Below are 14,871 nucleotides of genomic sequence, written 5' to 3'. Positions count from 1 at the left end.
TTGGTATGACCTCCTTTTGTTTAGGGTAATAGTGCTCCATTTATAACAATGAGCCCACTTGACCTTCTCCACAAGTACAGCAACAGTGCTCGAGACCCAAAGGAGAGACCTAAAATGGCCATCAAATTTCCACCACTAAAAACTTAAGCACGCTCTGCCCTATCAGGCTAATGATCAATTATTAATATCCACAATCCTCAGCCTTGATGTGGCTGCTTGGATATAGAAAGCAGGCAATTATGTTCTACTCTCTTATTTGGGTTTTGGCTGCCTCCATCTCCGGCCTGCCTCTCCCTCACCATGCGTTGAGCTCTCCTATAAATATATAACAGATAGTTCCTCTTAGCACACCACAAGTTCTTATTAGGGCCCTCTCATTGCAGATATCCAGATCCAGATTAATTTGTAATTAGTCTTGAGTTGTTGAGCCTCTGAAAGATAAAGGATTCCAACTCCCATTCTATTCGCCCCAAACACTGACGATCACTTAAAAAGAACAAACGCTCTCGTGCTTGATAAAAATAGCTTAAGCTCGGACTTATTTGTTTGGCGACAAATGCCAGACACATATGTCTGAATGGCTTGGGTGATGCTAAAGCAGAAAATAAATGAGTTGCTCGATAATGAAACTTGTTATTGTGTCTCTCTGACGTCTCAGTTTTTTTTTTTTTGTAAAAACGGGGGAAAAATGCTTAACAATTCATCAGCTCAGCACAGGCAGCCCTGGCGTTTTCTCAGCGCAAGACATCACTGTAAAAGCACTGAGCAAGAAACAAAAAGAAGAATTGAAAAGCTGTCTGCTTTACTTTTTTACAATGTAATTGTCCTTCCAGGAGATACCCCCACGATGGGTGTCTTTCAGGCTTCCCATTAATTTGTCTCCAAATTTCACATATCCCTCCACAGATGAAAAAAAAAAGATAAATGGGATACAGACATATGGGCTTTTTTGGGGCTGTGTATGTGTGTGTGTGTATGTGTGTGTGTGTGTGTGTGTGGGGGGGGGGGGGGGGTTAAAAATACTGGAATAGTTTTAGTCATTTAAGAGGACAGGGGGTGTAGAGGCAGGGGGGTGAGGGTGGGGTGGGGTGGGGGGGCTTCAGTCTATTAATAGTTGAGTCATCAGTGCCTCAATGTTCTGAAATGGCAAATTGTTAGATCCCCAATGGTGATTATTACTTGCTGTCAATGACCTTCATAACAAATTAAAATTATGCGACTGGGACAGAGCGTGCTCTTTAATAGGCGTTATGCATGGGATTGTGTGTGTGTGTGTGTGTTACTTTCTGCATGTAAATGTGTGTGTGTTTGCATGTGGCTGGCCAGAGGGTGAAGGCCTCTAGCATTTAAAAACTCCCCCTCCCCTCGCTAAAATTGGGGCCTTTCTCTCATTTATTCTTAAAGTGTGGCTCTATCTCTTGCGGGCATTGTCTCATGCCCACACAAAAACACACCCTCACACACACACGCACACCAGCAGGATGTTTGCAGCTACAGTATAAATCTTTTTATTTCATTTTCCGAGACACTGGACAAGTTCATAGAAGAGGAAAACGGGACACGTCCTTGGTCTCTGGATTTACTGCCTGACCAGGCTATGGTAGGAGCGATAGTCTTTCTCTCTTACCCACACACACACACACACACACACAAACACACACACACGGTATGTATGCATGACGTGCAGCAGATTTACCCACTTTAGCTCCCCCCACCCCCTTGTTAAAAGTGTTCATCGCCCCTTGTGGTAATATATGTCTTTAAGTGCACATTTATGCACCCGAGCTATTGATCACTGTACATTCCCCACCCGATAATTACTCCAGCTTAATATGCACCCTTAATGAGGCTTAATTGATTCATTTTCATTGATGAAGAATAACGCCACTAATGGCTGCGGTGTGCAGAGCATTGATGCCACGTACAGTATAGACTGCGACCAGTGCCAGGTGGATTGAGGGTGGGATAGAAGTGCTGGTACTGTAGCTCAGTTTGATGATTGGCCTATTGTGCTTGCTGTTGATTTAGCATGCACAGGAATGAATAGGAAATCAATGGAGGCTCAGGGAGGAGTTCTACTTTATTTAGTGTTAAAGGGGCAGTGCGACAGGGCGGTTGTCATCTTTAGATGACAATCTATATGTACAATAATTGAAGATTTGGTAGAATATCCTGTCATGTCCTATCCCCCTTTTTCTCCTTTTCCCTTCTTCTTTTTCTCATCTTTTCATGTTTCTTTTATATTAAGTGTTGTTTTGTTGTAGGTTTTGCTTCCTGGTTTTTCCTTGATTTCCTTATTTGTTATTCTCATTTCTTTTCCATTGGTTTATTTCCTTTCCGTATGATTTATTATTTTTCTTCCCGAATAATAATATTCCTCATAATATTGTGTAAACTGCGGACATTCGTCTAAATTTCCACGTATTTGCCTACTGTTCCACATGTCCTACCATCTTTCTCCTTCCCTTCAAACTACTCTTTTCTAATTGTATCATTCCTTTCCTTTTCTTTCCTTTTCTGTAATCCCTTGGTTTTATCGTCTATTGTTTTTTTTCCTTTACTCATTCATTTAAATGTCTTTACTCTCCATCTCCCTTCCTTTGCTTTCCCAATATCCTGTCCCTTTCCTTTTTTCCCTTTCTTCTTTTCCCATCTTCTCACTTTTCATTTCTCTGTTTTAAACTCCTTACCTTTCTCTTATTCATTTTCTTTGCTCTCCTATCTTTTTCTTCTTTCCTAGTATTTCAGTGTCCTGTCAGATCCATGTCCTATCATCTCTTCCCTTCACTTCTAACTCCTTTTTTCTAATGTTCTCATCTCCTTCCATATATTTCCTTTTGTTCCATCCTGTGTTATTCTTTTCCATTTATTTATTTCCTTTAGTTTCTTTTTTCTCTTCCATTTCCATTTCCATTCCCTTCCTTTCCCAATATCCCATAATGCCCTTTCCATCTTCTCCCTTCCTTTTCTTTCTTTGTTTCCTCATTACACCTTTCCACTTGTCTTAAATCCTTTCCTTCCATATTCTTGCATTTTTCCATCCATAGAAAGCCAGCAGTATTCCAGTCAAAGAGACAGAGACCTAGTCATCCTTCACTAATGGTAACCACACCACTTCCTGCCAACACAGACTGAGAGGGGGCATGATGAATATACACCCTGATTATTATAGCACTACACACAGAAGCACACACACACATTGGCAAGTGTGTGTGTGTATATACAAACGCACAAACACATTAGTAATTGCTCTTGTCTTCATGTCCTAAAAGACACCCACCTCTGTCCCCATCTGCCTTTTGTACTCTCATGCATGCATGCAAACAGTAGTGGACAAAACACACATAGTCACACACACATACACACACACACGTGCGCGCACACACACACACACACACACACACACACACTCATACACCCTCAAGCATCATCCACAGCCTCTCAACGGGGCTATGATCACCCTGCTAGAATGATAAAGTTAGTGAGACATCAGTGCTCCCTCAGACATTTGTATGTGCATGTGTGTGTCAGTGAGTGTGTGTGTGATTGTGAGTGTGTGTGTGTGTGTGTGTGTGTGTGTGTGTGTGTGTGTGTATGTCTTTTTCCAATGCTCTTTGAAGCCTGAAACAGACTTGAGGAGGGGGGGAACAAAGGTGGGCCGGTGCCAGGGAGAAACTTATGGCACCATTCCTCTTCCCCTAGCTGGGCAGAGGCATAGCCTTTACTGAGGGAGAGAGCCACCTTCTGTCAGTCTGGGAGAGAGGGGGGTGAGAGTGAGAGAAGTGGAAAGAAAGGAATAGAGAAAAAAGTAGGCTTCAGAAAGCATCCCAAACAGAAGAGGCACTGGTTAATACTGTCCATCATTTCCACCTGTACAGTGATAAGGACTCAGGTTTGGCTCCTTCAGAAATGGAATTATTTGCACACATCTTGTCTAGTGTTTTAGGCTGCATTTTAAGACAAGTGTTTTTTGTAGCAATGCCCTTCATTCGATAGTTTTGGAGAAATTATCTTCACAGCATGAAGATCACACTGCCTGAATAGATACCCTGCACTCCACACCCCCTTCATTCAAGAAAGTGCTTTGAACAAATAGCTTTAACACAATTCCGCACAACCAAAACCGCTACCCTTTCATTACCTAGGTTGAAAAAGAGAACTATTTCTCCTCCTCCTCCTCCTCCTGTTTTTTCCCCTCATTCTCTCTTCTTCTTTTTTTTCTCCCTCCTCCACAACTCTAGTTTTAGTGCGGGCGTTCACTAATAAATATAAATGTTTGTGATTAGCATCTCTGCAGCACAGGTGCATGTTTGTTGCGAGGGGAGGCTTGTTCATTAATTTTCAGCCATGAAAAGTGCAGCGCGCCATGAACGGAGAGTCCAAATCACACACACTGATAAATGAACGCACAGATTGTTAATGTACCATTGTAAGGCTGCTGCCTCCACCAGCTTTGAATAAAAGGGCCTGCTGCCAAAAGCAGGGCTATGAGCGCGCGCGCACACACACACACACACACACACACACACACACTCACACACACACATAAACACACAGTGGGTCCGAGAGGTGTGGCAGGATGCTATTCAGAGGTCTAGATTAAACTGAATAGAGCTTTAGGACGGGTGTGTTTTTTATCCTTATACACATATAGCCAGGGATTATTTAGATTATATAGACAAGACACCCCCTGGTGTGAGGCCTCTGGCTTGTGTTGTCTAATTAGATTTGGTAGAACTGGTATATGCTGGTAACCACAGCACTAGGAACCCTGTGTCCTGTTATAAGGGTGTGTTGGAGCACTCAACTGTGTGGATTGGGCCATTCAGATAAAACATTTGCCACTACAAGTGACTTTGCTTGCACTCTAATTTGGAAAACTGTGGTTGGTAATCCTCAGTATTTTTTTTATTGTCATCATGATGGTCATAATCATGATTTCATATCTGGATTATCGCCCTCCGCCACCCCTCAGTCTGGGTTGACATATTTGCTTGGGCGTGGACACAACACGTGTGCATTATCAGAATCAGCACATACTGTATATTTTAATTAGATAATGCACGCTAAATGTAGAACCGATCCTCAATATGTGTTTTTTGAGATATGGTCGTGACTGCACCGTTCACAACAGGAGAGAGAAATACTGAGGAAGAGTAAACAAAGAGAAAATAAATAAAATCTGCCTCAAAATGGGTTGTTTTTCAGGAGCTGCGAAAATGTTTTAATAGGGGACTGCTGAGCACCTGCCTTAAAATGTCGTTTCAACATCTCCCGAATGCCATTTTGCTTAATTGACTTGGAAATGGCCCAAATGTATTGCTGAATGCGATCTAATTAATATTAATAATAAATGCCATTATTAACATCAAAGAACATCTGGTGCCCCTGTTTACCCCACCGCCTTATATGTAACACATTCTGCTGCTGTTTTCATCTCACAAGCATTGCGCGGGTAAACAACAACTTGCATTTCCTTTATTTTTATTTTCTGTTGATTCTCTTTTTTTTTGTTCTCACAATTTATTTGGTCTTTGGTCTTATTTCTGTCGCTCGATGGGGTCAGTAGTGAAACAACAAGTACGAGGTGAGGATGCTGTGTACAATTCGGAGCACGGTTGCTCTTTTCTGGTCCCCCCCTCCTTTTTCCCGCTTCTTCTTCTTGGTCTAGACCTGGTTGTTGTAATACCTTGGAGACTTCTCAGATCCCTTGTGTATCCCTTCGAAAAAAATATAGAAAATAAAAACACCAAAAGCATCTGTACACTAAAAGAGCCCTGCATTAGGACTTTCCCAATGCCCATAAATCATGGACCAAATAACTTTAATCTAAAATTTCATTAAGTAGTCCTTGTCAGGTAGTAAAAGGAGGGGGATAATGCAGTGGTGTTTAATGATAATTGGTGTTTGGTTAATAAATTCTGCGAGTTCAGATTACGTTTTAGCAGTGGCTGGAATGCTAGCATCAGCAGTGTAACTAAACCTCAAATTGATTAACTCGCATGAACCAGACGCTCACAAAGATGGCAGTGGTCCAAATCAAAAAAAGAACGAGAGGGGAAGGGGGTGTTGGGAGGTGTGTGTGTGTGTGTGTGTGTGTGTGTGTGTGTGTGTGTGTGTGTGTGAGAGAGAGAGACAGAGAGAGAGAGAGAGAGAGAGAGAGAGGGAGAGCAAGCGAGCATCAGGCCGGATGGTGTTGTGTTGCTCTGGTGTAAGGAAATCAAGTCCCCCCGGGCGCATTTTTAAAAGCCTAATGCCTTTCAAATGATGTCATCACATTTTACTCTTTCTCTCTCTCCCTCCCTCCCTCTCACCCAATCTCTCTTAATATCTTTCCCCTTTTCAAACTGTTTCCGTCAATCACCCCCCTCCCTCCTCCTACCCCCAGTTATTTGGCTACGGGGAGAGGGCCGGCGGGCTTCGACGGGAGTCACGTGACGCATTAGAATAATGGCCGAGCAAGAAGCAAAACATCTTGTGTTTTTATGACTGATGTGCTTTTTCCCCCCTAGTTTTATTTCCTGAAAGTGATATCATACTAATCAAAACCACAGAACGTTTAGAGTGCAAAGTGTGATTGAAAGAGCACCATTAAGGACCTGGCAAACTCCCCCTCCCCCACCAGGCAGCACCATATATGCAGACACGATCATTGGCTTTATTTTTGCTGTTGTTGATCTTTTTTTTTTTTTTTTTTGTCCTCCAAATTGGGTGTGGTTTCTGTAAAGGAGTAGGCAGCGTGCCCTGCCCCAGGGGTACCAACGTGAACACCGACACACACACACAGAAAGATCCTTATCAATTTATATATTTGTCAGTCAGTTGTGAAGGCTGCCCCGGTGGTGTATCCCCACGGTGGCAAAGCATCGGTCGATCCGTTGCAAGATACTGGTGACGTGCGGTCGGAAGGGAGAGGTGTCTCACACTCACACACTCACACACTTACACACACAGTTGCACTTTCGCACACAGTTTCTCAGGGGGGAGTGTGAGTGCAGCAGACAGCAGGCAGAGTGACTGATACTCAGCCTGCCTCCCAGATGGCCTGCTCAACTCTGCTCCAATCTGATCTCAGAGCCTTTGTTCTGGCATGTTCCATTACGCTGCCGTGACACCAGTAAAGGCAGAGGGGAGAGGAGCTGGTCTCAGATCAGATATAGCTGAATTATACATGTATTTCTCTTTTTTTCCCCCCTCTGTGATATTCTTGTACCAGCACAGTCACAGTTCTGCGTATGTCATGTTTTTTCCTGGGGTAGAGGTGAGTGAGGGGGTTCTTAGACGACAGATACAAACTGGTTGAGTTTGAGAGGGAGAATTTGGGTGGAGAATAATAATAATCGTAATAATAATAATAAGGGTAATAGTGGCTTAATGTTTAATTAAAAGGTAATCTTTTGTGATTTTATTCTTGAATTATGATCATTTGTGGGGATTAATGCCAGAAAACGAGGGTTGGCTGAAATAAACATGTCAACTCAGCAGCAGCCTTCAACACTTTCAACAAATTTTGATGATATAGATGCGTGGATGTGTAAATAGGGATCTTTATTTAAATATCAAATGCTTATAGAGTGTTTCTTTTTCTTGTGATATAATGAAGAATTAAAGAAATATAACAATTCAGTCATTTAATGTAAAATATGTTTTAATAAAACATGTCTTCAGTTTTCTTTCAGTCTTGTGTTACACCCACAACATTATTGGTCTTTGAAGAGGTATGGAGCACATGATGGCACAATATGGGTTTTTCTCTTTTTGTGTACAGAATTCTAGTAAATGTAAAGATTCTTAGTATGCGTACAAAAAAACAAGGTCTTCCTAATTGTATAATAGTGTGAGCAAAGTGAAAGCGTAATAGTGGCTGTCCTTTACAGGCTTTCATATAAAAAGCCAAAGGCTCACCTGTGACAATCACTTTAATGTTGCGTGTCCTACAGTGAATCTTCTTTGCATAGAAAAAAAAGATGAAAGCTGGGGAAGGAAAATCAATACTCGGAGGATAGTTACGGCTGGGTGTCAACAAGCGATCGAGAGTCTCTCCCCACATCACACACCCAGCTGTGAACGATGATGCCTAATATACGGGGTGACCTTCAAAATGTCATAAATGTGTTGTGCAATAAAGTGTCAATATTTGTGGTTATATGGAGCAGGATGACTTTTACAGTAATTGGAACAGCCGCATTAAAAGCTGCGGATCAGTCAACTGATTAAAGACAGGCATGCTGGACACCCGGCTACTGACGCGCAGACCCAGACGTGGGCGTTTCTATAGGTGCATGTATATACGCTCACATGAGGAGAAGAGCAAGGGAGAATGCCCAAAGTTCTGTTTTACCTTTCTTTGTAGTGTGTGTGTGGGAATGTGTGAAGTCATTTATTATTGAAGGGCTGTTATATGCCAGGAGAGCACACTCTCATCCTCTCAGTAGTGTGTCTTCCTCTTACAGGAGCACTATTAACCCTGACACACAAGGACGTGCGTCTGTATCTGTGTGTGTGTGTGTGTGTGTGTGTGTGTGTGTGTGTGTGTGTGTGTGTGTGTGTGTGTGTGTGTGTGCATGACAGAGAGAGACAGACATGCAGAGTGTGTGTATGTGCGTGTGCCTGTTTGGAAGTGTGGTCTGGTGTTTGTCCTGCTTCTAATCTGTGTTTTGGATTTTTTAATTTTAGCCCCATCTGGGGTGGGCAGGTGGGCCACTGTCTGTTACACGATCTGGGGAATCTTTGCCAAAAAGGGATCTGTACAGTAGACCGCTTGAAATATGTTTATGAGGAGGCGACTATGGCTACAGTATGGTGCAGTCCTGGACTAGGCACTGGGGGAATTGTACCAGCTTTTATTTATTTATTTCCTGTCTACAGGCCGTCTTTTAAATGCATTCAAATGAAAATGCAAAAGACGAGGGTGGGGGCACAGTTGATTTTGAAATTATGCAGGAAATTATATTTTCACCTGCAATAGTTTACATACAATTTGTGTTTAGTGTTTTTTGCATCAAGCTATGGAATATTTTGTGTCATGCAGGCCAAATTTTACTAGTTGTAATTTCATAAACATGTTTAGTCCCTATCACTGTACAGGTGGAAATAACGGACAACCTTGTTAATTCCCCAATTTTTTTTCACTCTTCTTCATCTCTTACTATCTGTGCAACATCACACATTGTTAAAAATTATGTGAAAATCAAGATAATTTTAAACCAAGATCCACAGCCTAACATCTGCTTTTACTGCCTCCCGGCTCCTTTCTCCTCACCACTACGTAGAATGAAACCACACAGTTGCCAAGCCCAAATAGAGGCAGCTGGTATGTAGTATCTGCGTATTGTCACAGACTTACATTTAGGTTGCCTTTCAGTTTCAGTTGTGATAAATAGCCTTCAGCCTGATAGCAGCGTTTGCTGAATGGAGTTGTGTGTTTAGTGTCAGTGTGGAAGAGGACTTGCTGACTTGGGTCTTTCCATTCTGTAAACCTTATTTGACTCCCCGACAGAGGAGGGGTGGAATGGGGTGGTGGGGGGGATGGTGGGGGCGACAGAAAAGAAAAGATTAGGCTACTGTTAAAAGATGTTGCTTATTGTGCGCCGTGGTTGCCTAAGTGGGTTGCTCGATTTTGATTCTTTTTCTTTCTTCCCTGGCTTCCTCCCCTCCTCCCTTCGTACATACCAAATCGTGTGCCAGATTAGGAAATAAATCACATTTCTAACTGTATTTGTGCTTCTTTGGGTCACGCGCATACTGACATGCTAAATACTTTTTTTACCATGGTGGCCACATACTCTGTTTACGATAAAATATATTTTATCTGTACATCTGTGAGTCTTCTTCCTTTTTTTCATGTCAGCAAAGAAGAGATCATTGTCACTGTTGCTCGCAACCACAAGTTCATAACTGCTTGTGTTAGTTCCTCTGCCTACCAGTACACTCGGATGAATTTGCTGATATAGACATGGCAACCTGCACGACAAAAGAAGAAATAAAACAAAAAACAATATTTTTTTCACTTGAATTTTTATGAAATCCGTAAAATCTTTGGTGACAGTTGTGCGTTGTGTGGGTTGATGTTGAACCTCCTGCACAGTGACGTCCATCAAAAGCTATTGGAACTGGTACAGATATTTTTAATTTAACAGCTACACAATACAAGACATATCAAGCATCTGTTGTGTTTCCTTTTTGTTCCTTTCAAGTTCTGTGTTTTGAACTTAACTGTGTTGCTCGGCCCTTTAAATTCTGCACTCATGACTGTCAGCACATCACAGGCTCTTAACCATCCGTACAACAAGGCCACTGTGTACAATCTGATGATGACACCCTCACCTCAGATTGTGCTGCTGTCAACACATTCCCAGGTTGTCGTCAGTCATTTTAGATTCATATTCAGGAGGTGATTGTGTTGATAACAGACTGCTGTTGCACTAAACTGTGCATCATCGTTTTTTGGCGTGCGGAGGAAGCGGCAGAGGGCGGGGTCAAAACCGTTATCACCCTATCATATCTCTGACAGCTACCTGTCAAAATCAGGTCGCAGGAAGAGATGTGAGGAGATCCTGCGATGCTGACATAGCCAAATCTATCTCTCTCTCCTTTTTTTTCTTCTGTCTTTCTGTCTTATTTTGCATTGTTAATTTTCACTGCAATCCAGCATATGCTTAATAGGAATGATGATGATAGAGAGGATAAAAAAAGAAAAACAGGAGGAGAAAGGGAGAGGGGGTGGTGGTGCAGGTGGTGGTGTTGAGGGTGTGTGCGTGTGTTTGAGTTGGGGGGGTGTATCTCAGGACTATGGTGTTTCTAAAGAAACTGAAAAGCTTATGAACTGTCAGCGTTCTGTCAGGGAGGAAAATAGCGTGGCCCGTGAACCCGTTTGATGCGTTTGACTTTGTGTGGCGTTTGCACATTTGAGCAGGGGAAATGAGGGACAATGAGAGAGACAGACGAGAAAGAAAAAAAAAGAATGTGTTGTGATGTGTGGAGGGCTGGTTTGAAGTGGCACTCAACACACCTTCCATTTGTCTCTCCCTCCTTGTGCTGTCTCTGTGCTCCAGATGTTGGGGAGGACTTGGGGAAGGCAGCGGGGAGCATTCAGCCGTCTCTGTCCCAGCATCGTGAGCGGAGTCTGGGCTCCTCCTCCAAGGATTGCCCCTACTGTGGCAAGTCCTTCCGCACTTCCCATCATCTCAAAGTCCATCTGCGGATACACACAGGTCAGTACATCCAAAGATATCACTTTTGCGGTGCATAGATTGCATTTCTCCGGCAATTAAACATTTATTGTACTTCATGTAAAATTTACTCGACTGCTTGTACTGACATTGCTTCTGGGGTTAGCCTGACATATTGGTTTATGAATGTTGGCCTAATCAGACATCTGCATCTGAAATGATGGATATGATGCAAATAAATTGATTGTATATTAGTTTTGTAATTGATACTGCATCTGTTGTCTCTGGGAAGCCCTTAAAGGAACAGTTCCCCCAAAAATGAAGATTCCGTCATTATTAAGTTTCGTAATCCACAAAACATTTCTGGAGCTTCACATCAAAACAGCACTGCAACAACCTCCTAAACAACTGATGTTGATGGGGACTTGTTTTCAAATGTAAAATAAAAACTAAAATGACTCTTAACAGCTTGTCTGCCATAATCCAAGTCTCCAGATCTCACATTGATTTGAAATGTTATTTACACTATTTTTAAAGCTGAATTCTTCACTGCTAGCTGCTAAATTAAAGTTGTCAGCGTGCACCCAATCTGAAGTGGGTGCACAAGCTTGACCACGCATCAAGGGTATAAATAACATATTTTCAGATAATTTTTAGGAACTCGGGGCTTCTGGAGAAATGGACTTACACCATACCTGTTGTATGGAGTAATTTCTGTCCCCAGCAACTTCAGTTGTTTAGGAAAATCTCCAGCTCCAGAAATGATTTGTGGACTATGAAACTTTGATTTTTAAATGCCAGACTAAATAATAGTATGTCAAAAACTATTTTCGAGCTAGGAGGGTTAAAAGAAAGAAAGACAGAAAGAAAGAAAGAAAGAAAGAAAAACTTCCTTACAATACACACTACCTCCATCAAAATTAAGTGCACAGATGGTCACAGTTCCCAAATCACAGTATCACAATGTCCTGAAAATAAGCAGTACCATAAGAACCCAGTGATCCCAGTTCATCACTAACACAAACTGTAATTCTCACCTAAACCACTATCCTGTTTATTCCTCAAATAGTTTCTGTGCAGTTTATCAGATGCATTTTCTTAAAATTGAGATAAAAATGAATACATAAAATTGCAAATTATAGTAGGAATAAACAATTCTTAACAGTGTCCCTCATTGGGGCTTCAGGCCGTTATTATTCTGTTTTTTCATACTCATCATTTCATTGAGCTCTAATTAACACAACAAGGGTTCAGTGTCCTCTGATGACATCACTCAGAGGGCAATTTCACACTCGCTAACTCTCAATAACTTTCAAGCCAAAACAAAGCCGGCCTGTCCACAGTTTAGGGATATGCGTGAGAGGAAGTGTCTAATAGATTTAGCTTTATATTTCAGCCAGGCATCCCAGCCCTCCTAGCTCAGCCCATACATCTCACCAACCAGGGCTCAGGCAGTCCTGTGACAATCTGTCCGCTGGTTGTTACTGCGAGGTTAAGGCTGCAGTCAGAGTAATGATGTGGACTGTGGACAGTAGCCAGGGTTCTAACCCTCTGCAAGGTACGAACGCCCCACTGCCCATCCAGGTTAAAGTCACAATTAGACCACGCAGAGGTCACCTTACAACAAGGACACCTGCTTTTAGCTGGTGGGCCTGGTGTGTAAAGAGAAAGTTTGTCAGGTGATTTTCTCCCGCTCAGTTCGTCTCACAGGGAAACTAGAATGAGTTAATTGTGATATTTGGAAATATACCAGTCTAAGTGCTGGAGAAAAGTTATGAATACCAATAGGACATATTATATTTTTTATTAATTTATTAATTATTATTATTATGTTTCTCAAATTCTTGATTTGACCATCCTGGCCCTTTAGTTCTACTCAGAATTAGAGGCAATCAGTACTGTAACCCATTAGTTGTCCTTAACAAGGCGCACGAACTGTACTTCAAACCTTGAAAGGAATTAGAAGAAAAGCTTTGTAATACAGCTGCTAATATGTCTGCTTACACAATAAGTATCCCTTCGTTGAATAATTCATCCAGGTAACAGCTAGGGATGGTCGTGATTTTCAGGGGGTAACTATTATCTGGTGTTGAGAGAGGTGAGTTATGTCTGCTTTGAGTAGTACAGTAAGGACCCATGAGGGCCATATTTCATCATGGAGGAAGCAGAGACCTCAACACAGGCCTGGTGTGAAATCATTTGGTAAAACACACAGACAAGTCAGTCCATCAGATTTCATCCACACAGTTTATTTTACATTTATCCATTCGTATCTTGTAAATACAATAAAATACAAGGTTAATCTTGAGCTCTCTACACCCAGGAGCAGAAGTAGGAAAGGTCACTGGGGATGTTGTCTTTTGGACTGGAATGTATCTCTGGATGTGGGCCTATCTAAGCACAGCATAGTCTTCTTTACGTGGAGAGAAAAACAGCTTGATGCATCCCCAACATGTGGCCTTTAAATCATTCCTATAACCTAATCATACCAGCTCCACTGTGACATCCTGATTACATCCACAAGATGACTTTTACAGTGGCTAAAGATCCTCTCTGTGCTCTGGTGACAATGCGCAGAAATTCACAGATGACAGCCGAGCTCCCCTTCATCCTAATGCAATGTGAGTGACACAATGGAGTTTCGGTGGAGGCGGCATTGTGCAACGCAACACAGAGATTAATGAGCGGCTAACACCAGCTTGAAAGGAATGAAGTGAATTTAAATTTCTCCAAAAGTTAAAGAGCTAATGTTACAGTATTAATTTCCTCTTGAACAGTGAGTGGGAAAATATCCATTAGCAAAATTAACCACAGTTTTCTAGGTAGCTAACATTGTGCGGCTGTGGTGCTACAGTGTGGGGCCACAGCTAATGAACACACTGCAGAGGGTGATATTTCATTATACAAATTAATGCTCACATTTTAATGGGAAAGTCACATAATGAATCTAGGCTTCAGTGACAGCAATTAGAGGCCCAGATTGTCCCCTTCTGGACAAGGCACTATTTAGCAGTAAGCAGCTGTGTGTAAAAAATAAAAAGGTCCTCGCTCTTGACAATAGCCACACATAACTTCAGGCAGGGCCGCATAACCAATAAGAGTCCCTGCTCACCTTTAAACGAGGAGAGGGGGAGACAAAGAGAGGGAGGAAGAGAGAGGGGAGAGGCAGGACTTGCCCATGTCACTTAACCTTAACCTAACCTTGTAATCAGGATGAATCAAGAGGGACCTGTGATCTCCCTCTCCATTCCTCCACACTTTACCGCCTCCTTCTTCCCTTTTCTCCTATTTCATCTAGTATTTTACTCTACCTTTTTTTCTCAGTGTTTCTTTTATTCATTTCTTCCTACAATTGTTTTAATCTGTCATACAGTATGTTTAATGCAATGCCACTGCTAAATTTAATACATTATATTTACCAATTGGTGCACACTGATACACAAGTTCATGTCTATATTACGCTTATATGATCTCCCCCTCAATGGCTGAATGAACTGTTAATCCTGACAGTATTAGCTGTCACTCACCACTAACCTCGTCTTTAAAGGATAAGGCTGGCAATATTATATATATATATATGTATATATATATATATATATATATATATATATATATATATATATATATATATAATTTTCATTGTCAACAAATCCCATGAAAAGACCAAAGCCAAGAATGAATTGATCGTACTACCAAAGCC

General features: G+C 41.8%; 1 protein-coding gene across 9 annotated transcripts in view; it reads left to right on the top strand.

Moving 5' to 3' along the window:
* Positions 1–14,871, top strand: part of znf536 (zinc finger protein 536) — a 228,412-nt gene that overhangs the window by 137,097 nt on the left and 76,444 nt on the right. For all 9 annotated transcript variants that reach the window (XM_084349077.1, XM_084349074.1, XM_084349073.1 and 6 more), the window contains one exon: positions 11,055–11,213. In XM_084349077.1, the coding sequence (XP_084205203.1) occupies positions 11,055–11,213 (159 nt within the window). The remainder of the gene's footprint in view (positions 1–11,054; positions 11,214–14,871) is intronic.

Source organism: Pagrus pagrus (genome assembly GCF_965226575.1).
Source record: "Pagrus pagrus genome assembly, chromosome: 1".
Taxonomy (NCBI): domain Eukaryota; kingdom Metazoa; phylum Chordata; class Actinopteri; order Spariformes; family Sparidae; genus Pagrus; species Pagrus pagrus.
This window is presented reverse-complemented; position numbering and strand designations above follow the sequence as displayed.